This window comes from Prionailurus bengalensis, chromosome A2 (assembly GCF_016509475.1).
Source record: "Prionailurus bengalensis isolate Pbe53 chromosome A2, Fcat_Pben_1.1_paternal_pri, whole genome shotgun sequence".
Classification (NCBI taxonomy): Eukaryota; Metazoa; Chordata; class Mammalia; order Carnivora; family Felidae; genus Prionailurus; species Prionailurus bengalensis.
Window position 1 is genome coordinate 33,244,066 of NC_057348.1, and position 26,407 is coordinate 33,270,472.

At 41.7% G+C, this 26,407-nt stretch overlaps 1 protein-coding gene across 20 annotated transcripts in view; it reads right to left on the reverse strand.

Moving 5' to 3' along the window:
- Positions 1 to 26,407, reverse strand: part of MAGI1 (membrane associated guanylate kinase, WW and PDZ domain containing 1) — a 643,266-nt gene that overhangs the window by 238,833 nt on the left and 378,026 nt on the right. For all 20 annotated transcript variants that reach the window (XM_043587882.1, XM_043587890.1, XM_043587870.1 and 17 more), the window contains exon 2: positions 17,513 to 17,629. In XM_043587882.1, coding sequence (XP_043443817.1) covers positions 17,513 to 17,629 — 117 coding nt within the window. The remainder of the gene's footprint in view (positions 1 to 17,512; positions 17,630 to 26,407) is intronic.

Genomic DNA, 26,407 nt, shown 5'->3' on the forward strand with positions numbered 1-26,407 from the left:
GGACATCCTACCCGGGCTCTCCCAGAGCAGAGGATTCGTCGCCCCTCTCCGACTTCCCCCTTCCTGCTATGGGTCACTCTACTCCCTGAAACTGCTCCTGCCTCTGTCCCTGAAGCAAGGTTGTCACTGGGGCTGGCAACGTGTCTCTGAACAGAAATGGTATATTTAGTGTCCTCGTCAGCACTGCCATCTGCCAACACTAGCACTACGACCACGATGCATTCCAGCATCCTCCATAGGTGAAGTGCTTACACAAGACCAAAACTGTGTTAGGCTTCACGACAACCTTTCTTTTTTTTTTTTTTTAATTTTTTTTTTCAACGTTTATTTATTTTTTTGGGACAGAGAGAGACAGAGCATGAGCGGGGGAGGGGCAGAGAGAAAGGGAGACACAGAATCGGAAACAGGCTCCAGGCTCTGAGCCATCAGCCCAGAGCCTGACGCGGGGCTCGAACTCATGGACCGCGAGATCATGACCTGGCTGAAGTCGGACGCTTAACCGACTGCGCCACCCAGGCGCCCCTTCACGACAACCTTTCAAGGGAGGTTCGAGATGTCTACTTTGCGAATGAGGAAAACAAGTCTCTGAGACGCTAAAGAAAAAAAAAAAAAGAAGAAAGAAAACACATGTTCCCCACTGCCATGCAGGGCGGGTAGATTTCTTTCATTGGGTCCTATCTCTACACCTTATCTTATTCTCTCCTTGTCAGAAACTCTCTTCTGGTTCTCATTGGTCCTAGATGCAAAGACAAACTTCTTACGAGAAGAGGTATGACCTCTAGTGTTCCTCTGTAAGAGATCAGTCACTTTGGCCTGTTGTGTGTTATGCACAAGGCCACTGTCTTTCCTTTTGTACTACAAGTATAAAAAAGAGAGGAGGACAAAGGGAAAGAGAAGGAAGAAAAAATATTATATTATACCTTAATAGGCTCTTCATGTGATAATGAGAATTGATCCCCAGACACACACACCCAGTTTGGATATTAGTCACTCATGCCTTCTTTATGCTTGGAAACATGCTTAGTGATTAACACACTCTTGCTCTTGTCATGCTCAGCACAACCTATAAAGCAGGCATTACTGGTTCCATCCTATACACGAAGCTCAGAAAGGTTAGGTGACCTGTGCAAGCACAGCTAATAAGCAGCAGAGTCAGAATTTAAAACCCAGCTCTTTCTACAAAGCAGCAAGAAAGAGACAAACAACCCAATTAAAAAGAAAAATGGGGAAAGACTTGAGTAGGAACTTCATAAAAGAGGATATCCAAACAGGCAACAAGCATTTGAAAAGGTGCTCAATAGCATTTTCTATCAAGAAAATGCAAATCAGAATCAGGAGATACTGATGCACAGCCACCACGATGACGAAACATCGGGGAGACTAACATTAGCAAACGTTGGCTTGGCGAGGACGAGGAACAATTGGGACTCTCACACATGTGGTATGCAAACTGATACAAACACTTTGGAAACTATTTGGCAATATCTGTCTCAGCTCGACGTATGCCTCCAACTGCATCCAGCAATCCTACACCTAGGTGGGAACTGAGTACATATGTCCACTTGTATAAGAATGTTCCCAGCAGCAGCTGAAAACTGGAGACAATTCAAAACAGCAGAAGAATGGATACACAGATCACAGAACATTCCCACAATGCAAAGCTACAGAGCAATATAAATAAATAAATAAATAAATAAATAAATAAATAATAAAAATGCTGCAACATGCAGACAATATGGATGAATTACGGAAGTAAGGTTAGCAAAAAGAGTAAGAATGAAAGAATACATAGTGTATGATTCCATTTGCACGATATTTAAAAACAGGTGAAACGAATCTACGGCGATCAGTCAGAATCATAATCACCTCTGGGAGGAAGGACAAGTATTCAACGGGAGCCCTCAGGAGGCAGCCTGGCAGGATGGTCAGTGTGCTCTATATATTGTTTGGGGTAACAATTAATTGGATGCATGTATGTGTGTACATGTGCGTGCGCATTGTGTATTTCTGTCAATACACATCAAGCCACGCACTTAAGGCTTATATAACATTATATGTATTTTATACCTTGTGTAAGAATTTTTTTAGTGTTTATTTTTGAGAGAGACAGAGCACGAGTGGGGGAGGGGCACAGAGACCCATGTGGGGCTTGAACCATGGACTGCAAGATCATCACCTGAGCCGAAGTGGGATGCTTAACCAAGAGCCATACAGGCGCCCCCCCCCCCTTATTTTTTAATTTTTTTATAGAGAAGGTCTCTGTTAGAACCCAAATATGCCTGCCTCCAGTAACGGTCAAAACTGTGATGCTATGATACCGGGGTCTGGAAAGACAGGAAGAAATCGATCTGTTTGTGGAGGAAGAAAAGAAAGAAGGGAGGGCAATGGTTTTCACCTACTCAATGTTCCTTACAGACGCCATATTTTTTTGTTGTATCTAACAGTTTGTTTCTCAATTTGTAAATGATCCACATTCACAGTGACCTTGGAAGGTAGGAAATCCCTCCACAGGGCTTCAAACTGCAGTGGGTTTCCATGGGGGTGCCTAAATCTGCCACGATGAAGGAGGCTCACTACCTGTCCACAGGTGGCCCATGGGGGACTAGACTGCGCAGCAAACATGAAATTCAATTGAACCCACATTAGCCACAAACTTCTATCCACTGGGAGGAAAAAATGTAGGTTCCCAGAATCAGCTATATTTACCCAGGCAAACACCATAATGTAGGCTGAATTTCACTCCACCTGGTCGTTTTATATGATGTCTCATTTTTAGGTCATGTTATACATTTAAAGAATATTGTATCTAAAACTCAGACAATTTTTTCTTCAAAATTCCACTGACGACAAAAATGTGGTTTGTTTTTTTTTCCCAAATCACTAGTTAAGTGAAGTTGAGACTGTGAAAAACCATTTAGAGATGAAAACAAGAAATGTGCGTCCCTCAACACAATTGATGGTGCAAATTAAGAAGACAGAAATTGTAACTACAAACAATCCTGTAAGAACTGTTTGTAAAGATCTTGTGAGATGGGAAATGAGGAAATTGTCAACTTCGTTTAAGTATAACAACTACACAATTTCTAGCATAACCAAATTTTATCTCACTATTCTTTTTCCTTTAATTTTTTAAAAATGTTTATTTATTTTAAAGAGAGAGACAGAGCACGAGCAGGGGAGGGACAGACAGAGAGGGAGACACACAATCCGAATCAGACTCCAGGCTCTGAGATGTCAGCACAGAGCCCGACACGGGACTTGAACCCACGAACCACGAGATCATGACCCGAGCCGAAGTTGGACACTTAACCGACTGAGCCACCCAGGCACCACTTATCTCAGTTTTCAAACACTTAAGACAATAGCATGGCCCCACTTCTAGGAGACAGCTCATGAGAGTAGAGAAGACTCAAATAGAAATATGGCAACCTCAGAAGAAATGGTCCAAAGAATAACCAGTTTTCCTTCAAATGACTGAAGTAGAGGAGAAATACGAGAAAGCCGTGCCCTGATAAAACTGGGGTTCCAGTAGGAACTTAGATAGTCCTTGAATAACTGTCATGTACTCTGCTTAGATTTATTCTATTAACAAGCAATGGAAGCTGTATCTGAAATAGCCAAGCTTTCATCCAAAGGAGTTATCCCACAGCATTTCATACCTGTTGAACTTGCCAAGGAACTGAAGAGGCCAAATCCTCTGACCTAAGTCTCCACAAAGGGCCTCAAATCTAGACTTTTGTTCTCTTCAAATAAAGTTATATCTGTGGTCATAAAGCTATACTAAAAAGGATAAGAGATATTTAAACTTGGGATCTATTATCAAATTATACTGCCTTTAGTGTAACTCGAGTTAATGTTTTATACATCTTGCAATTTCATACATCTTGAATAGTACAATTATACCACATACCTATGTGTATATTAAAAAGCATTAATTAAATGCACATATTAAAGCCATGTCCTGGGGTGCCTGGGTGGCTCAGTTGGTTAAGCGCCCAACTTCGGTTCATGTCGTGATCTCACAGTTAGTGAGTTTGAGCATCAGGTAGGGCTCTGCAATGACAGCTCAGAATCTAGAGTCTGCTTTGGATTCTGTGTCTCCCTCTCTCTGCCCCTCCCCTGCTTATGCTCGCTCTCTCTCTCTCTCTCTCTCTCTCTCTCTCCCCCTCTCTCTCAAAAATAAATATTTTTTAAAAGCCATGTCCTAACTCTTAAAAGAAATTATTTATTTATTTTTGAGAGAGGGAAAGCACGGGTGGAGGAGGCAGAGAGAAAAGAGAGAGAGAATCCAAAGCAGACTCTGCACTGTCAGAGCAGAGCCCAAAGTGGGCCTTGAACCCACTAACCACAAGAACATGACCTGAGTCAAAGTCAGATGCTCAACTGATGAGACACCCTGACGCCCTCCTACATCCTAACTTTTGCTGCAGGACTGGTTTTTGTTGCTGTTGTTATCGTTGTTTTTAAATATTTTAGGAGACTCAAAAATATGAGTCGTCTCTAAATCCTTAAGAGGCCCTAAGGAGCAAGTAATGTCCACAGGACCACATTATTTGGGGACTACACCTGGGAGATTAGAAAGGTTAATGTGTCCAGTACGTCTCTAATAAACCGATTCCTTTTTAAATGAGGAGTAAATCCTGTGGATGTTAAGTAGAGTCACTTGCCCACAGTCACATGGGTGGATGTTTCCCAAATGTCCCCGGGAAAGAAGATGCTCTGCTTTTTCTTCTGCCTCTTCTTTGGGATTTGTTTCACTTTCTCGTCACACTGATTCATTGGTCTCAAGACTGCACTTGCGTCCGTCCTTGTAAGTCTATCATTCTGAGCTTACCCTATCGAGAAATTTACCTTAGGTGGGGCGCCTGGGTGGCTCAGTCAGTTGGGCGTCTGATTCCTGATTTGGGCTCAAGTCATGATCTCACGGTTTACTGAGTTCAAGCCCCATGTCTAGTGAGGTCTGTGCACACACCACGGACCTGCTTGGGATTCTCTCTCTCTCTCCTTCTTCTCTGCCTCTCTCTCTCCCTCTCAAAAATGAATAAACACTAAAAAAAGGAAATCTACCTTGTTTTATTACAACTGCCTCTTGTTTGTCCTCCCCACTGTGCTATAAACTCTCTAAGAGTAGGAAATATAACCAGTTTACCCCTAAATGCTGGCACCTAACAATGTGACCTGCTCATAATGGCACTCGATGACATGTTTGCTGAATGGACAGATAAATGGAATAAATGGAGGTCGCTGGATGAGTAGATGGATCAAGTGATTGATGAAAGGGAAAATGAAAGAAATAATAGTTACTACCTAACAAGATCCAATTCTACTATTGTCTCCACCCCTTTAATTAGCTGCATTCGGAACGAAGAGATGGTATAACTCGATTGGATTAGGCTTCTGGCATTAAACTCTCCAGGGGAGGGGCACCTGTGTGACTCAGTCCATACAGCACGCAACTCTTGATCTTGGGGTTGCGAGTTTGAGCCCCATGTTAGGCATAGAGATTACTTACAAATAAAATCTTAAATAAACAAGCAAGCAAACAAATAAGTAAAGTATCCCGCGGATATTATCCAAACTGGACTAAGGTACCACTTCGCCCTATTTGGCAAGCATGGCTGAGACATGCACCTCCCAGATGAAAGGCAAATTTGATCTACCTTTCAGGCTTTAGGTCTAGCTGTACTCCTAGTACTCAGCCAGTGAAACCATGAAACTATGAAATCAGGGTGCTGCCTACCACTAAGAACCCCATGAACACAGACCAGAAACTGAATAGAGACCCCCTAGAGTTGCATACCGTGGCGCTTTAATGGGATCTACAACTAGGAAGTAATAACCTTGCAAGGAATAACAAGGAAAGGAATATGTTTACTCTGGATTCTTTCTCCTCCTTTTTAAAAAATGTTCTGTAGAGCTATAAATAATAGGCAATATGAGGCACTGGATAGGAGTGAAACTTCTGGAAAAACACAGACAGCTCTACCGCTTATTAGTTGTGACATCTGAGCACGTTATTTAATTTTGAGGAAAGAATAACACCTAGCACAAGGCAAGCACTCAATACATATTCATAATACAAATTTTATTCTGCTTTTATACTGATCTAGAATCCCATCAGCAGATACTTAGAATCCAATGAAAATAATTTTCCTAGCTAGTTTTCTAAATATATTCAGTATGTGTATATATACGTGTACATCTACATGTACACACACATAGTCTGAGCAAAGAAAACGTAGTGGTTACGTGGGAGCTCTAGTATCCATTTTGATAGCCTGGGTTCCAGTCTCTTCACAAATGGAAGGCAAGACACTTAACCTTACTAAGCCTCAGCTTTCTCATCTATACACGAGAATAATAGTAATACTTCCTTCATAGGATTTCCACATGGGTTAAATGAGGAATTATAATAAAAGCAAGCAGCATATACTTGGTATTTCACAAGAGTTAGATTTTTCTTTTCATATATGTACAATGTCTTCCAGGTTAGTCTCTCTACACTCTAATACACAAGATCTAACAATGTACTAACAAAATCTCAACTCTAGGGTAAAAATACTGACATTTATAAGGGGGAAAACCCAAACACATTAACACTCACATATAAGAATCAGTACCCTTTTCCCAAAACTATATTGGTTACTTTTTTGCTGTTTTTGTTGTTGTTGTTGTTGTTGTTGTTTTGGCATGGGTCTAATAAAATATTTTAAAATATTATTTTATTTAAAATTTTTAAAAATAAAACTTAAAAATTTAAATTTTTAAAAATTTAAAATTTAAATAAATTTTAAAATTTATTTAAAGTATTATTTTAAATTTTCTTTTAAAATTATTCCAAATGTAAAGAAAGTTGCAAGAATAAGAGTGGTACAAACAACACTGTATACGCTTTATGAAGACTCAAGTATTATGAATATTTTAACCTACTGGCCTGTCATCTGTTCCTTATCTCCCCCTCCCCACACATAGTATATTTTTAACCATTTTCAATGTTTTGTAGCCATTCAAGATCAAGGGGCATTCGCCACGGCCTTTTACCCCTAAACACATCATAGTGTACTGCCTAAAAACAGGAATGTGTAAATGATTTAATTTTAAACCAAGAGGAGAATATGTCATCGAGCAGGTAATAAGTCTAGTTCATTCATACTGTGGTTGAAATAATATAAGTGACATTTCCTTGCTTAAGTTTAAGGTCATTGGGGTGCCTGGGTGGCTCAGTCAGTTAAGCATCCGACTTTTGATTTCGGCTCAGATCATGATCTCAGGGCTCGTGGGATCCAGCCCTACGGCCGGGCTCTTCACTGACAGCCCAGAGCCTGCTTGGGATTCTCTATCTCTCTCAGTGCTCCTCCCCCACTTGTCCACCAACACCCCCCAAAACAAATAAATAAAAACATTTAATTTAAAAAAGGAAGTTTAAGGTCATTATCTGAGGTAGCTCATTTCATATGAACTTTAGGTAAGCCCATCAGAGCATCACCAGTTAAGTATCCTTACTTAGACCTTGGCATAAATGCACATAAGCCATTACAGAAGCAAGAAAATATATTTGTAGATAGTTTTAGGGAACACATTTGACACAAGGAGGTTTCTTTAAAAATATGTTGTACTTCATTCTCTTGACTCATGATTCTTGAGACGCCAAAATTTGATAAAAACCTTCCCTTAAAATAATAGATGGTAAAGATAATATGAAAACCTCCCTGTCCCTACATAAATTGCTGTGGAAATTGTTTTATAATTGCAACACATCTTGATGAAGAATCTCAGCCAGAATTATAAAGCAATTAAATAAATTAACATGTCTGCCAAATGGATATATGTTAGTATCCGACACCCAGCCAAGGACTAATCCGTATGGTATTAAGAGAAGACTCATTTTCAAATTCAGTAGGTTAATTTAAAGCATGGTCTTTGAGGTGATGCACCCAAAGAAATAAACCCAGAGCTTGGACTCTTGGGAGCAAAGGATTCTGGGTTCCATCATTATCAAATAGTGCATAACACACCTGAGTCACTTAGCTAAGTTCTCCCCCTCTCAAGCGCCATACTCATAATATAGAGATGATAATACCATACTTCTAAGGGCTTGCAAAGGGTTAAAAGAGACAACACTTGTAAATCATTGAGCACAGTGCCTGGTACATAAAGTAAGCCCTTGATTAATGATGGAGGTTATTATGAAGCAATGAGGCTGATCTAACATGTTTTGATAAGAAGATTATCAATTATATCAACTCTAATTAAACTTAAATCTAAACTCCTATGACTTTCCTTTTTTTTTTTTTTAACACCCCTGAGCACCTCACAATAAAGAACACAAGCCAAACCATGTTTATATGAGGCTATTAACAGACACTTATAAATCAAGTCCAGCGTGAGGAGCTTTTAAGTTTGTAGTTTTTCTTTCCTTTTTTTTTCCTCCAAAATGACTCCATCCATTCAGCAAATATACAATGGCAATTAGGGTTAACAACATCTAATAAGAAATACAAAGAACAAGAACACTGGGGAATTAGCTGATGCTGGGAATATACAGAGAATGTGCTGTTTCAAGCACGCCTATTATTGGTTAAACCATCCAATTATTAATCTTCACAATGTTTTTGCCTAGCATCCAGTGCTGGGTTGTTCCTCGACAAATGTTAGAAAAGCTTTTTTCTCTTTTATAGATTTTATTTTTAAGTTACCTCTACACCCAACGTGGGTCCCGAACCTAGAACCCCCCCTGGATCAAGAGTTGCATGCTCTCCCAACTGAGCCAGCCAGGTGCACCTGGAAAATCATTTTTGAAAACCTACCTTGTCCCCCCCTTCTAGGGGGATCACATAAATTATCAAACTCATTTAGAAAGATAATCATAAAAATAAGACTCAGAGCCTGAGGGGAACCTGCAAAGAGACAAGGGAGAATACTGGACTGGACAAGTCATGTTAGAAATGAGAAGGAGAGGGGTATGGAAGAAAGAAGACTGTCTGAAGTAGGGGACCTCTGGAAGACCTATGAAGCCATACTCACCAAGCACTGGGTACTTAGGTACTTCTCATAAACATCAGGAAAGGTAGTGAGAAAATGGCACTCCAGAAAGCCTGGGTAACCCGGCCAGGTGAACGCAAGGAAGTCCCGGAGTCTGCCAGGGTCTCCGGTGCTCCAGAGCCCCACACACCTGAACGTGAAGGCCCCAAGAAGAGCGGATGTCCTTCTCATGAACCCCCTGATGGGGTAACTCTCTTCTCCCGTGGCAAGAAGGGATGCCACACGAGTGGCTTCAGGGCTCCTGGAGGGGCACTCCAGAAAGAAGCCAATGGGGTTGGGTTTTGCATGGTCACAAACATGCCGTATGGTATGCTCATGGCATTGATCAGGCGGGTGTGATCAGAGGAACAGAGAACCTCCCCACTTCCCTCACACACCTTCCACACCCCACCAGACCTTTGTGTCTACGAAAATTTATTTATAGTTATCCAAGCCCAGACTCTAACTTCGAATTCCATCTAAACAAAAGTACTTTTTTCCAAATCCCGTTTTTGGTTTTTTTTTTAATTTGGCACAGTATTCCTTGCCTAGACTACAGCACTACTTTGTGAAACACGAATCCTATCTCAGCTTGCCCTTGGTGGAATAGGGAACTGCATATGAGACATGATACAGCAAGCAGAGGGGAAAATTCCCTTGATGCAATCTTGTGTTTAAAGTGTTTTCTGCGCACAAAACAGTGTGTTAAGCACTATAAAAAGTACAAAAACATATCAAAAGCAGAAGAATCCATCCCTACCCATGAATCTGCTTTGCTGCCAGACATCCCATCATATAAGCTATTTCGAGCAGCACCACATTTATTTATTTTTTTTTAAGTAGGCTTTACGCCCAGCATGGAGCCCTATGCAGGGCTCGAACTCACAACCGTGATCAAGAGCTGAGCTGAGATCAAGACTCAGATGCTTAACTGACTAAGCCAGCCAGGTACCCGTCTAGGAACAGCACATTAAAGTCACCTGCTTAAGGATACATATTGTGGAGAATGGAGAACTGTATGGCACAATATAAACCATTCACTTCTTCCTTCTAATTCTTGGCTTCTTTGAGGACAACCCAATAGTTAATCAATACAGAACAAATAAGGTTGGTTTTTTTTTTAAGTTTTATTAAATGCAGTTGATTTTTTTTTTGAAAGAGAGAGAGAGAGAAAGCACGAGCAGTGGAAGGCAGAGAGAGACTCTTAAGCAGGCTCCGTGCCCAATGTGGGGCTCGACGTGGGGTTCCATCTCACCACCGTGAGTTCTTGACCTGAGCAGAAATCAAGAGTCAGATGCTCAACTGACTGAGCCACTCAGGAGCCCCAGTTTTTTAAAGTAAGCTCTATACCCAACGTGGGGCTTGAACGCATGACCCTGAAACCAAGAGTCATACACTTCACCAACTGAGCCAGCCAGGAGCCCTGAACAAATGAGTTTTGATGAAGAAGGAAGGAAAGGTCAGGTGTAGGCAGTAAGGGGGTGGTCCTTGAGTAGGGGACGTCCCCAGACTGCAGACCAGCTGGGGACACATGGGAAAATATAGTACCCATGGGTAAACAGCAAGGGGAGGGAAAAAGTGGAAAACTCCTGGAGAAGATGTGAGGGCAGACCCTAGTCTTACAACAGGCAACAAATCTTTGCAAATGAATAGAAAAGAGGGAGGCCTTATCAGATCCATAACATTCTGTGTGTCCTCAGTGAGGCCAGGGTGAGAGACCACACACACCCAAGCATCTTGGCAGGGAATCTTGCACACAGCAGGAATCCACAAACTGGAGTGCTCACAGACACTAGCCACTTTTCTGCAAGAGGCCAGGCTCTGTAAAGGCTGCAACAATCCTTTTCCATTTGAGACAGCACTCACTTTGGTTACAGGACAAGGGCAATAATCACAGTGAGAAAGTTTCCAGGGACTCTTATCGGATCAGTCCTGGGGAGGCTTCCAGAACTGTCTGGCTCATGAATTATGACTTGAAGCATTCTACTTGTGTCAAACACAACCTGAAAACAGAAGTGAACAGTCCAAGAGAGAAGCCATTTTCCAACACCCAGATCTCTGTCCTCGCCCCTTCCTGATAAATTGGTCTAGTTCGTGTCATCAGCTTAAAGCGCAGAATGGGCCGAGTCCAGGCAAGCAGTACTGGAGATGGCTGTGTTTCAAAGAAACTCAGAGGTTCAAACAATACCAAAGGTGATTTGCGTCCATGATGTCACAGCCCAATTCGAGGTAACAACGACACCGTCTGTTAGCAGATGCTAAGGGGCCTATTTGAATATGGCACCTCTACAAAGGAAAACCAGGGCCACCTATGTTTATCACATGAAAGTGTCTTGTAGATCAAACACTTTTAATCCCTTTGTAAACCCCTTTAAGTCACTGATCAATGCCTCTTACAGCAGATACAATGGTTTCAGTATCAGTGAGAGCTTGGATCAACAAAGTGTTGAGGTACAGAACAAAACGGACTTATCCTTTCCTCTTTGAGATGACCTTTGCTTGAAAAGAAAGATGAGTTCTTCAGCGTGGAGCTCAGAAAAGGGAGACAGAATGGGAGAGGTGGTGTTCAGCATTCCAGAGAACCCATCCGACTGGGTGAGTTGTATCTCGTTTTGACAGCAGTGGTATAGTAACTGACAAGCACTGTCAGGTAACACATTTATCTGCACAGGAAAGGCGGCCATTCCAAAGCACAAATCTCAGATGTTGTCACATCAGCGAGGACCAGAAGCCATAATGCAGAAGGCTATCGATGCAGGAGGCACACTGTTATCTAGACTGTAATTAGGGGGAGCAGAGAATGGGCACACAAGGGCCCTGACTTTTTCCTCTGGGTCTGGATTACTGGCCGAGTAATCATCGGAGTCCTTACCAGCCATCTAGGGGCTCCAGCCTCTGAGCTGCCTTTTACCTTCTGAAAGTGTGATGGCAAAGCTTTTCTGTTGTGTCTCCAAAACGTCTAGCAACCGAGACAAAAAAAAATAAGACGCGAGAAACAAAAAGCAAGTTCATCCATTTCTCTGTTGGTTCGTTCACTCAACAAATATCTATTCTCTGGTCCAGGCACTGAGTTAGGTGTGGGCTGGTCGCTGAGGAAGACACAGTCCCTGACTTCCGAACAGTCAGATTCTAATAGGACAGACAGACACTCAGCGGGCAATGCACTCAGGTACGTGAGCTGGAAGGGAGGGTCAGAGAGGGTAGCTCTGGCAGCAGGGAAGAGGGCAACAGGTCCAAACTGTGGAGGTCTTTGTGGCATGTAGGTTAAAGTTTAAAAGAAGATGGTGTGCTGGTCAGATGGAAAGGTACGGAAAGAGGAAAAAAGGGCACGCACCCAGTTACAGGAAGGCAGCAGGTGTGCCCGGGGAATGGATGAAGTCTGTGTGACTGGGAGGGGGGACTGAGCACGTACGAGAATTTGAGGGGCAGGGGACAAGAGTATCATTCAGGTGGTTCTAAGGAATGGAGAAGTGAGCAACCCAGATGATGTTTATAGGGATTTCAAATTCATTTCAAGGTGGTTTTTCACAGGTATACTCAAGAAGAGATTCAATGAAAAAGAAGATAGACCGAGATATCCCAAGAGAATCGCGTAATGATTTCTTAAAAGCTGAATCACCATTAAAGAATTATTAAAATTCTATCGCACATATCAGCGAGTTACTTGAAAATCAGAGATAAGATACTTATTTTTAAGGCACTGTGCCTTGCATAGCTCCAATTCCCATAAGACCCCATGACTTTAAACAGCTAAATCTATAAAATTCAGCAATGAGGGGCACCTCGGTGGCTCAGTCCGTTGAGTGTTCCAACTTTAGCTCAGGTCAAGATCTTCCGCGGTTTTTGAGTTCGAGCCCTGCGTCGGCCTTTCTGTCGTCAGCACAGGGCCCACCTACTATCCTCTGTCCCCCTCACTCTGTGCCCCTCCCCCACTCATGCTCTCCCTCTCAAAAATGACTAAACATTTAAATAAAATAGGGCTACCTGGATGGCTCAGTCACTTAGGCGTCTGACTCTTGGTTCCAGCTCAGGTCATGAGTTCAAGCCCCGTGTTGGGGTCTCTGCTGTAAGCACAGAGCCTGCTTCAGATCCTCTGTCCCTCTCTCTCTCTCGGCCTCTCCCTTATGCTCGCTCTCTCCCTTTCTCTCTTAAAAAATAAACATCAAAACAACTAATACAAAAATAAAATAGATAAGTAAAACAATAAAGTTCAGCAATGAGAAGCTTCCTCTCTGTTTCTTTCACTCTCCATGGTCCCTGTTATACTGCCTTAATCACACTTCTATTAATGATGCCCGGCACAGAAATTAGAACTGGTTGAACTCTGACTATGTTACCTGTGACCCGTGTGACCCTAAACAAGCTATTAACTTCTCTGAGCCTCTGTTTCCTCTAAAGGGCCCATTTCTTAGGGATACCGGGGGCATCACCAAATGCTTGAACAATTGAATTTAGGCAGTGCTTGAAGGAAGTATTTCTCTTTCCATTTTATTAAAGAGTCAACGAGACGCAGAGAGGTTACACGACTTACGCCAGGCCACACGGCTAGAGAAAAGCCCTCAGACTTCACACCGGGGCTTCTGACTCACTCTGTAATCTAGTCCTCTTTGCTGACATACTTCTGGTTGTTGTGAAGGTCTTTTGGTGGCAATTGTCAATGGTAAACATAATTAGACTTCAACTCGGATGACTTTTTTCATACTGTGGAAGTAATCAAAGTTTTTGAATAAAGACAAAATAAAAGGGGAGTGGAGCAAATTAAGGACTGTGGCAAAAAAAAAATAGCATTGGAGGAACACTTGAGATGAGTAGACTGTATGGTGCGTGAATTATACCTCAATAAAGCTGCGAAAAAGAAGAAACATTAAAACAGCACCGGATGAGCGATGAGTTACGTGGCATTTAGAAGCGGTATGATTTTGAGGAAGTTTTACTGGTTGCTCCGTTTCCTTCCCTGTCAAATAGGGATGCTATTACCTGCACTGTCTTTGCCAAGGAATTAGGAGAAAATGGAATCTTAAGTGGTAAAACCCATCGTGGTGACATGATGACACTAAAAAGAACCTGAGAATGAAGGGGCTTTATTTATTACTTTCTAGTGACACGTGGACCTCCTAACGCGTGTAAGACAAGACGTCTACCCCAACTCGCAAGCACCTGTTCATGAGGTCATCACTTCTCAAAACGGTGAAGTCACTAAAATAGCAGCAGCAGGAAGTTCTGGAAAATGCAGATTACGAGAGCTTGTCTCCTCATGGGACAGTTACAACATCATCAGGAGGTTGTGTTCTCCAAAGGAAGGGCTTCCTACTCCGTTGGCACGACAGGTTTGGTAGAGAGTTCTGCTTTACCAGTCACAGGGGCCAAGGAATCAAAATAAACAAAAACGTGGCTTGAGTTCTCCAAGCCTGTAACCGAATCCCTGGTGACCTGTGGTCTACTCATGTTCAAAGGTACACATGCTGTGCCAGACTCAGAAACAGACCTCTTCTGAATTTCCTTCCCATTTTATGAAGGAAATGTAAAATGAAACGCTACTTGTTTTTGCTTTCAGGAGAAAGACCATTTCTTCCTTCCCAGTTCCCGATTTGTGGGTTTCATAGAAATGAAACATTAGTACCAAGGGCTTTATGCGAGCAAAGACAAAACAGGATTTTTCACTGTTTTTAAAAGGCTGAGGTCATTTTTGCCCCAATTCCTATATAGTGGTAAGCTTTAAAATCAAGCCATTTAGCTCACAGTCAGGTCCTATAAATCAGGGGAAAAAATAAATGGGAAAGCAAGCCAAAACGTAACCATAGTAACACCACAGATGCGTCAAGAAATGGTGTGTTCATTTGCTTCATTCCCCATTTCTTAAATTGGAATCTAAGTAAGGGAAAAATTACACAGAGAACAATCATGATTCTGCAATTACTGAATTCTGCAAAACGGCATTCAACCTGCTGTCCTAGAATTTCAGAGGCAGCTATGGTACAGCTACAGAAATAGCCCCGGGTGGTGAGAGTCGAAAAGACCCCAATTGGACACTTAGCAGTGACTTGATCTGCTCACGCCTCTGTTTCCTCATCTGTAAGCTGAGAATTAAAAATCCCAACCTCCAGGGGCCCTGGGTGGGTCAGTTGGTTAAGCAACGGACTTCGGCTCAGGTCATGATCTCGAGGTCCGTGAGTTCGAGCCCCGCGTCGGGCTCTGTGCTGACAGCTCGGGACCTGGAGCCTGCTTCAGATTCTGTGTCTCCCTCTCTCTGCCTCCCTCTCCCGCTCATGCTCTGTCTCTATCTCTCTCTCAAAAATAAATAAACATTACAAAATTAAAAAAAAAACCCAACCTCCAAGAGTTATTTGAGGGTTAATAGTTATCCTTTGTAGGGGCCTGCTAGCATATCAAAGTCAGGACTTTGGACTGTTGGACTCAAGAGACCAGAAGTTCTGATCACCTTTAGCCTTGTTTGTTTTTAATTTTTTTAATGTTTATTTATTTTTGAGAGAGAGAGAGAGAGACAGAGACAGAGACAGAGACAGAGAGAGACAGAGTATGAGCAGGCAAGGGGCAGAGAGAGAGGGGGAGACTCAGAATCTGCAGCAGACTCCAGGCTCTGAGCTGTGAGCACAAAGCCAGACGCGGGGCTTGAACTCACGAACCATGAGACCATGACCTGAACCAAAGTCGGGCACTCAACCGATGGAGCCACCCAGGTCTCCCCCTCCCCCACCTCTGCCTTTAGCCTTGTTTTTATTGGCTTACCTTAGTGCCTTGGTTTCTTGAGCCATAGAACAATTTATGATCCCTTTATAACCCATACAATTAACATTAGAAATTATTATTAATCCAAGTGTAAAAAGTTGTTGGTAGGATACAAGATTATAGCATTCCATTCCAACGCTGAAAGACTAAAAGAACGGAGGCCCAGATACATTAGCACATTATCACAACAGTTTCTCTGTCAAGGCAACTCTGCTACTCAGCAGGAAGAGACAACCTTGGGGCACTGACCCAAGTTCCTTGCACTCAACCTCTTTTCCCTGTGGAGCCTTGGTTTTATTAATAAGTAAAATGAGGAGCTGGGAGGGCTGTTCTAGAACCTGATCTTTAAAGGTCCCAGTGGAGACTTATAACCTATGTCCCTGTGGGTCTATGGTGCCTCGCATTAGTTCTGTTTACCATTTTGCAGCGGTATCGGGAAACATTAGCACTCTGGCACGACTTGCAAACTATTTTTTTTTTTTCTTAAAGAAAACCATTATAGCAAACAAATCACAGCGGTAAGCTGGGTACCCTCAATTTCAAATTATTCCTCATTTTTTTTTTTTGCTGGTTAAAATATAATATTTCCTTTCTATTTTTTTAATGTTCATTTATTTTAGAGACAGAGCACAAGCGGGGGAGGGACAGAGAGAACCGGAGACAGAAGCTGAAGCAGGCTCCAGGCTCCGAGCTGCCAGCACAGAGCCTGACATGGGGCTCGAACTCACAAACCATGAGATCACGATCTGAGCCGAAGTTGGACGCTCAACTGACTGAGCCGCCTAAGTGCCCCTAAAAAATGGTATTTAAAAAAAAAAATTCAAGCTTTGAAGGACTTGGCAATAACAGAAGGGAAAAATTCCAAGTACTAAAGCCAAAATCATTCTTTCTTCTCAATTTTAAATAAAATCATGCAATTCTAAGTGTCCCCAGGATTGCCACCTCATGATTAGCTATATAGGAATGCAGGTGGGTAGTGCACGGTAATACTTCACTACAACTCAGGTGCCCAAGCATCTGCCCCATGGACTGACTTCCTCCCTCCCTCTCTCCTTCTTCTCCTGCCTTTTCTTCCTTCCTTCCCTCAAAACAAAAACCTTGCTTTCATAGTCCCTATGCTCTCTGTCTTGCTTTCTCAGATTTGGTCTAATCTAATGGGTTGGGGGGACTGGAGTTTTTAATTGGTGGAAGCCATTCCTTCAAATGCAATTATGCGTGAAATCGAGATCAACGAATCTGGTCATGTTGGGGAAGCAGAGAGAGACCACTGAGGCATTCTCTCCGCTGAGGGGCCACGAGGGCTCCCTGATCTCCACAGAGATCAATCTGAAGGCCTCTGGCCTGGTCCACCACAGTAATAACAATGATGATTAGCATTCATGGAGGCTTACGCCATGCCAGGACTTTGCAAAACCCTTCATCCCAGGTATTCCTCATTACAGTCTTATGGAATTCGTATGACTCAGATGTCGTTTCCACTGATGTGAAAACAGGCCCCTACAAAGGATAACTAATTTACTTGACATATAAGCAAGAAAGCGGGAGGGCAAGAACCTGAAGGCCAAGGAATTCACCTTGTGCTGTGCTGTATGTCGCAGGGTCACTTAGGATGCCCTGGACTTAGGGAGGCACTAAGTGAGCAAGCCGCCCAGTGTTCCAGAACCAACTGCTGACTCTCCTGTCTCCACTAGCTTTCCACACACACATACACCCAGCAGTCAGATGCCCCAAAAGGGCTACTTACAAGGCACAGCATGGCGGTAAAGGTTATCCCTTATGGTCTGCTGGAGCTCATGATCAGGAGAGCCTTTCTGGAAGCGCTGATTGAGAAAATGTCGCAGGTCCTTGTTCAGTTTTCCTCCTGTGAGAAATATATAAAATAGACAAAACACATCAACCACGGGGCTTCCCAGAGATGAAGCAGGTTGACAGCAGAAATGCCACCAGAAGCCATTCTACCCAGCCACTCTCGGTCATTAGGAGGACCTACTTCAGGATTCCCTCTGCAGGAGAAAAGCAAGCAAGGATGTAATGGACATAAAACAGCATTGAAAGAGCATTAACTTGGGGGGATCATTTCACATAATACTAGAAGGCTCAAATAACAAAGAATTTAAACTAGGCTATTACATTTAAAATATGTGCCAGAGACCCTTGAAGACACTATTAAAGAGACGGCAAATGGCTGAGCACTTAAAGAGAACAATGGAGCAACAGCTGACAAATTATACAATGTTCTTTGACCACGGGTCCAACTGGTAGAAACTGACCCTCTGAATATACTTGCAAAAGTCTCCAACATCTCCGGTATTGCTTATTGCGGTATTTTTATAATAGCAAATAAATGAAAATCAAAGCCGAAGATCTGAAAAAGACCACCAGGGATCAACTAAGTAAAGCATAGTTGATTCATATGGTAACTACTCCAAGAAAGGTATATCTGCTTAGTGTTACTGTCAAAGGAAAATATGTGGGGTAGTGCATACTGTCTGACCCCTTGTGTGTAAAAAGGAACAAAGAAAAGGAGGCACTCTATATTGATGTGAGCCATCATCACAAAGTTTTTAACAACAGTTTCCTTTAGGTAGAAGGACATGAGCTTGGGAAGTAAGGGAGAAGATGTCTTCATTGTATAGACAGATATACAGATGTCACTCTTTAGTCTACAGACAGAGATATACAGACCTTATTATCCTGCATTGATTGAACAAACACTAGACACAGAGTGCTTTTTCACTATTGTTGTATAAGCAATAGCTACGAGAGTGAGCCTGTGTATTTCTTTGTAATTCTCTACATTAACAAAATAAAACAATAGCTAAATTACAGCTATAAAAATATGTCATAGAAACAAAAAAGGTAACCAAATGTTCTTTTTAAATTATAGACACAAATTATACTCTACAGGACCAACAGAAGACTTGTAGATCAAGTTAGCTAATATTTATGCTTAATGGAGAAAGACTGGTTCACTGACAGCTAAAAATAACCAGGCTAAAATCGTCTTTCCATTTTTAGACAAGATAAAAATTAGGTAAGAACATTTCTAGCCTTAGAGAAACAAAATAGCAATGCAGTATCTATGTGAACTACAAAATTCATGTCTTCAGATGGTAACTTCCCCATGGTCAAAAATGTGTATCATGAGGATGACACTGACAGTTAAGATGATGTTATGTCCTCCCTAGACAGGAAACGACTAATCTTTATTTTAGTATCATGGTCAACAGATTCCTTATTACAGATGATTGCTTTATAGACTAACAAAACCTAATTTGAACGGTTTTATTTGAGATGTATTATACCTAAGGTTTCAAGTGGCCAAAATCAAAATAGATATATTCGAGTCAATCCTGGGTCATTTAATAAATATTCAATAACTCATCAAATATTTGCTGAATAAAAAGGACACACATCCACCTATCCACTCCCCATCCTGCCCCCCAAAATGGTCATAAGGTTTGAACAATTTACAGAGGAATATATATGACTAGCCATCTAACTACATGAAAAGATATTTAATATCATGATCAGAAAAAGGCAAATCAAAACCACAGTGAAATTCCACTACATACCTACTAGAATGGGAAAATTTATTTTTTTATTTTTTAATTTTTTTTTAATGTTTACTTTTGAGACAGACAGACAGACAGAGATAGAGTAGGAGCAGGGGAGGGGCAGAGACAGAGGGAGACACAAAATCTGAAGCAGCCTCCAGAATCTGAGCTGTCAGCACAGAGCCTGACATGGGGCTCGAACCAAGGAACCTGTTCGAGGTTGGATCAGGTCTCAACTGACTAAGCTACCCAGGCGCCCAAAGAATGGCAAAAATTTAAAAGTCAGTATCAAGTGTTAGCAAGACTGGAGAACAAGAGGAACTTGTGGGCACTGTCGGTGGGCACAGAAAATGGTTCATTCTCTTGGGAAAAGAATCTTATAAAGCTAAACCTTCACTAACCGAACGACCCAGCACTTTCACTCGCATTTATGCAAGAGAAATGAAAACAAGCACATTCCCCCACACATACGACTTCCGGATGAATCTCCACAACAACTTTCATCACTATGTAATACTCCAAAACTGGAAACAACCAAAATATCCATCAGCAGGGGAAAGGATAAGCAAGCTGCCCTCTAGTCAAATAGGGTGCTACACAACAGTTAACGGGAAGAGACCACTAACAATGTAGAGTACCATTCACACACCGAAAACACATAATGCTGAGCAAAGGCAGCTAGACACAAAAGGCAATATTGTATACGATTCCACTTACATAAAAAGTTTTAGAATAATCTAAACTTTAGTGACAAAAAGCAGTTGAGTGGTTACCTGGGGCTGAGGGTAGGCAGAGGCTGACTGCAAAGGGGGACAAGGGAGTAAGATCTATGGAGTGTCCCAATGTCGGTTTCTTGGCTGTGCAATTGTACTGTACTTATGTAACCAGTTCTCCCTGGGGGGAACCTGGATGCAGGGCACAGGGGATCTCTGTACTACTGTTTACAATTTCCTGAGAGTCTAGAATGACATTAAGACAAAAAGATTTAAAAAAAATTTTTTAAGTTTATTCATTTATTTTGAGAGATAGAGAGTGCATGAGTTGGGGAGGGAAGACAGAGAGGGAGAGAGAATCTCAAGAAGCCTCAGCACTGTCAGCACAGAGCCCAACATGGGGCTCGAACTCACAAACCATGAGATCATGACCTGAGCAGAAATCAGGAGTCGGACACTTAACCGACAGAGCCACCCAGGTGCCCCAAGATGAAAAGTTTTTGAAGGGGGGAGCACAAGGAAGTGTTTGAAGTAGATGCCAGTACAGAAAATCTTGATCGTGGCAGTGATAATATGGGTTTATATATTTATCGAAATTTAAGGAACTGTGTGTGTGTACTGGATACAATTTATAGTATGTATGTGACACTATTATGAAATTGATTTCAAAAGTTTAAAAAATAAACATGATTACCCAATGACTATGTGATAGGCTATTCTAAATGCTTAATTCTCAATTTCGCAGCAGAGAGATGAAGTGAAAGGAAAACAGATTAAATCTTGATAGTTAAGACAGAAAGGCTTGGGTTTAAATCCCGGCTCCACTGTTTACCAGCTGGTGAACCCAAGCACACTGTTTCACCTCTGAACCTTATCTGTGAAACAGAGCTCTGATAAAACAGAAGCCCTGCCATGAAATTGGTATAAGGATTAAATGAGATGCCAACACTTCTTGGCAAAGAGAAGGTGCCATGATAATGTAGAGTGGACAATCACTGAGGCAAGGGACGGGGAAGAGCTGAGACCTGTTCAAAGATGGGCTGTTACTCTTTTTCAAAATGCCCATAAGCATAAAGCCCAACCATTACTTAGAAATAGCTATGAACAAAATACAGGCACAAGGAAATTCAGACTAAATGATATTTCTAGAGTTTCTGGAAGGGAATAAAACTCTACTGGTGCTAAAATTGTCCGGTCATATGTAAATGGGTTAGTATTTAGTGCATACTTAATACATTGTTGGCGCTGTGCTGGAGTTGAAATGAAACCAACTGGTAAATCACTAATATTTAGGAGTCACATCGGCCAACTCTATCTCTAGGTAGAAGGTACTCTGGAGTTCGACCAAAAGGATACCAACGTTTACCAGCCAAATCTGCGTTGTTTAAGACCTAGAGTTTATATTCTCCATGGGAGACCACAGTTGCAGGCGGTAGAAAAACACTGAGCCATGAGTAGAAAAGATGTTACGGGATCCAAGTTACTGCTTGAGTCAAAAGCAAAATCCTAAAGAAGATTCGGGATACAGTATCTGTGTCTCCTATACAGAACCCAGGTACACACACCCTTATGGATCATATGCAGGTTACCCATCAAGATAAAACATGGGCTTATAGATGGGAAGGCATTCATTCTTAAGCCACAGACACTCTTGGTCTACACTTGAGATTTACATTAAAACTAGCCAAGCTAGCTAAAGTTTGCGATCATCGAACTAAAACTCCGCTTTACTGCAGATGTGCAAAAGGGCAGGGTTAACTATGCTGCCGGTTAACATTTACTCTGTGTTCCGTGACATTTGTAAGCGAAAAGCCTCAACCTTCCCATTATATTAAGAATACTGTACTTTTTGGCATCTAATCTCAAATTAATTGCCAATTATTCAGGGGATATGTCTATAAATCTTCTCCTAATTGTCAAGGCAGTGAGCCAATGAAATAATAAATTGCTAGAGAGAGAGAGACAGAGAGAGTCAGAGCATCTTCACTTTCTTTGAAATTCAAGATTTGTTTTGCAAGTGGAAAAGAGAACAGAGGTCAGAAATACAGGCAACTTTTTCGAAGAAAAGGATTCAGAGCTGATTTTAAGACAATTGTACAATTTCAGTGACAAAAATGAAGCTTACTCTCTGTCCTGCATTTGCCATTACTTTATATTTCATATCAATGTATCAGAAATTGTGTATCTTTTAAATTTAAAACAATGTATCTCTGCTTTTTTTAAATTCACACTGGTTTAGAGAAATTTAACCATGTCAATTCACGTAACCTTTGCTAATTACTTTAAATGTTGTGTAATATTCCATTTAAAAAATATACAATGTATTTGTCCTTCATAAAAAATTAGGCTATTTCCAATGTTGTTGCCAATACAACAATGCAATAATAAATGTCACTGTAATATTTTTCTTTTCAAATATGTGTATGTGCAGGAAAAAACATAGTATATACAGGGTTCAGTACTATCAACAGTTCCAGGCATCACTAGGTGTCTTGGAACATCTCCCCCACAGATAAAGGGGTGACTACATTTCTGGTGACTTGTACATTCTATCATATATACATATATGTAGTGATATATATAAATTATATACATATATATATGACACATACAATATATACATATATGTGTGTGTGTATATATGTATATGATAGAATATATATCTCATATATATATTTTTTGTCTTTTATGCTTCCTCTTCGGTAACTTGCCTGTTCATATTCCTTGTGCATTTTCCTAATAGGCTGTCTTGTTATTTTTGATAAGATGTTCTTTATATACTCTGGATATGATTCCTTTATCAGTTACTGAAGTCACAAATTTTGCTTGTTACTATTTAAACATGAAATGATTCCTTAACATCATTGTGTAGTTCCTCCAAACTTTTCCTCTACACGCTACACAGTTTTCTGCCATCTCAACTAGAAGCATCATTTTCAAAGTGATGGATTATGAGGGGACTCTGCTTGGTCTGAACTCTATCTCCTAAAGTATAGAATCCTAAGGGAGAACACTAGTCAATAGAAATAATCTTGATGGCCCAGAAACTAGGTTTCCAGAGATATTACTTTTGAGTCTTCTCGATTCATCCATTTCTAACCAAGGAGACAAAACATAACTCTCTCTGTGTCGTATAGGCTCCAGAACATAGAAGGTCAAAGAATAGTGTTTCCTTACAACTAGAATTTAGACTTTAATATATTTCAGATTTTCAATGCTAAGGAAAGCGTGCATAAGGATACTGAACTAATCACACTTCCAAGTGATTTACCATTAGCACACAATTTCTTCACGGAATGATTGTATTTGTAGGAAAGATGTATTTATTAAGGCAACACAAATGGTTTGTAGTGCAGGGAGCTATTACAGCAAGAAAAAGTCTGTGTCAGTTCAGCAGTTTACATTTGTAAAGGATAGGGGTTTTTTTTAAGTGCAAAATTATAAATCGAAATACAAATTAGCTAGTTTTATCGTCGCTAAAACTTACAACCTGAAATACAATTAGTGAGTTTTGTCTTTAAAAGATTTTGCCATTTGTTTCTTTCTAACACATTTTCCCTGACATTTTTCTGACTGTAAAAGTCCCAAAACATAGTGGGGAGTTAGGATTTACTACCAATTGGATGGACCGACTGAACGGATGGCTGCACAACAGTGTGAAGGTACTCAACGCCACTGAACTGTACCCTTAAAATACTTAACATGATCTTATGTGATACATATTTTACCACAATAAAAAGGTAACATATATGAATTCCAAGATTTGAAAAATACACCAAAGTACAATGAAGGTTAAAGATCAACTATAACCTCATGTATTAACCTCATCACCATTAATGTGTTGGTACTGAATGCCCCGTGTATGCCTACCTACGCCTACAGACAGATGCCCTTACTGTACCCTCACACACATGGGGGATTCATTCACTCATTCAACCAGATATTTATTAAGTCCCGACAGCCAGACAATCGGTGGGCCCTGGGGACACACCACGACAACACAGAACTCCTGAACAGGAACGAACACACAAGTTTTAGCAAACATGAACCGGGCTGGCCTCTGAGCAGAGGTCATTGTTAAGATGAGAAAGCAAACGAGACAAGAACCAAGTTAACTCTGCAAAGTGTGGCGAAAACAGCATTCTAGACAGAGAATGCCGCATGTGCAAATGAACGGCAATAGGAAGGGGGCTGGCGTGTTAGAGAAAAAGCGTGGAGCTCGGACAGGGGCAGCACACGCAGAGGTGGAACAGAGAAGCTGGGGCGGATCATGCTGTGCCTTGCAGGCCAAGATACGGAGTTTGCATTTTATTCTGAGCTCCGGAGGAATGCAGTGAAGGGAGGGCAGTCAGGGACATAAGGAAGGCCTCGTCTCCGTGTTGAGATTCCCCCGGCAGCTGTGCAGTGGGTCAAGAGTAGAGGGAGGTGGGGGGCGCCTGGGTGGCTCAGTCGGTTGAGCGTCTGACTTCGGCTCAGGTCATGATCTCACGGTTCATGAGTTCGAGCCCCGCGTCGGGCTCTGTGCAGACAGCTCAGAGCCCGGAGCCTGCTTCAGGTTCTGTGTCTCCCTCTCTCTCTGCCCCTCCCCTGCTCATGCTCTCTCTCTGTCTCAAAAATAAATAAAACATTAAAATTTTTTTTTTTTTAAAAAGAGTAGAGGGAGGTGACAGCGTGCGGCCAGTGTGGCTGATCACACAAGACCGGAAGTGGCCTGGAATAAGGAAACGGATGAAAAGAAGAAGGGCAGGAGCGCAGAGAGAAGATGTAACTTAAAGCTAGAAGCAACAGGGTGTGCCCGCGTGATGGAGGAAGATGCCAAATGCAAGAGAGGAGTCAAAAGTGATTCCCACGTCTGGGCTTAAGTGCTGATGCCCACAGGGGAGGAGAACACAGGAGTTCCATTAGATACCTATTAAATAGGGGATAGGGAGGATCATGCCCGGCATGAGGATTTACATCCACATGGTCTAACAAATAATTCATATGCATTTCCAATACTCTAGCAGTGCTCGAAAATTTAGTTTTAATAGCACATATGTGTCATGTCTCATTCCATCACAACCTATCTAACTACTACCCATCAGTAAGCATATGAATGAGTTCTACTGTGATTATCCTCCTTGGATAAAACCTAGCTGTATTTCTTTTTTTTTTTTTTTAAGTTTATTTGTTTATTCTGAGAGAGAGAAATAGAGAGAAAAACAAAGAGCAAGAAGAGGAGGGGCAGAGAGTGGGGTAGAGAATCCCAGGGAGGCTCCATGCTGTGAGTGCAGAGCCCCACTAGGAGCTTGATCCCATGAACCATGAAATCATGACCTGAGCCAACATCAAGAGTTGGATGTTTAGGGGCGCCTGGGTGGCGCAGTCGGTTAAGCGTCCGACTTCAGCCAGGTCACGATCTCGCGGTCCGTGAGTTCGAGCCCCGTGTCGGGCTCTGGGCTGATGGCCCAGAGCCTGGAGACTGTTTCTGATTCTGTGTCTCCCTCTCTCTCTGCCCCTCCCCCACTCATGCTCTGTCTCTCTCTATCCCAAAAATAAATAAACGTTGAAAAAAAAAATTATAAAAAAAAAAAAGAGTTGGATGTTTAAGTGACTGAGCCACACAGGCGCCTCAAATCTAACTGTATTTCTGATTATCTTCTCACAATCCTTGAAGTGGAAATAGTGGGATAAAAAGCATAAAATGATACAAATTCTCTCCCAAAAGACTGTGTCGGCTTCCCTTTATTCACCTTGATTCTAAATGCCTCCAAAGTAGCTATGTGGATGCATCATCCTATTATCAGTTTCATGTTATCTGACATTTAAGATGTCTTTCCTCTGAAAAAAATGATCCAGGTCATAGGGGTACCTGGATGGCTCAGTGGGTTAAGCCTCCAATTCTTGGTTTCAGCTCAGGTCATGATCTCATGGTTTTGGGGGTTTGAGCCCTGTGCTGGGCTCTGTGCTGACATCACGGAGCCTGCTTGGGATTCTTTCTTTTTCTCTCTCTCTGTCTTTCTCTCTCTATCTGCCCCTCCCGCACTCATGCTGTGACTTTCTCAACGTAAAAAATTATTTTTAAATGATCATAAACCATGTTGCAATGAAAAAGCTTGAGTATGTATGTTTGCTAAAATCCTCTAGAAGTGGAATTACTAGAACAATGAGCACAATCGTTAAAGATTCTTCATACATACTGACAAACTGCTTTCCAGAAAGGTTTCCACTCAACTCTAGAAGAAGTACAATATCACTAATCTAATTACAGTGCCAAAATGAGGATTGTTTTTCCCTTTTTAAGTATGCTTTTTTTTTTTTTTTTAAAGTAATCTCTATGCCCTCCCTGGGGCTGGAACTCACGACCCTGAGATCAAGAGCTGCATGCCC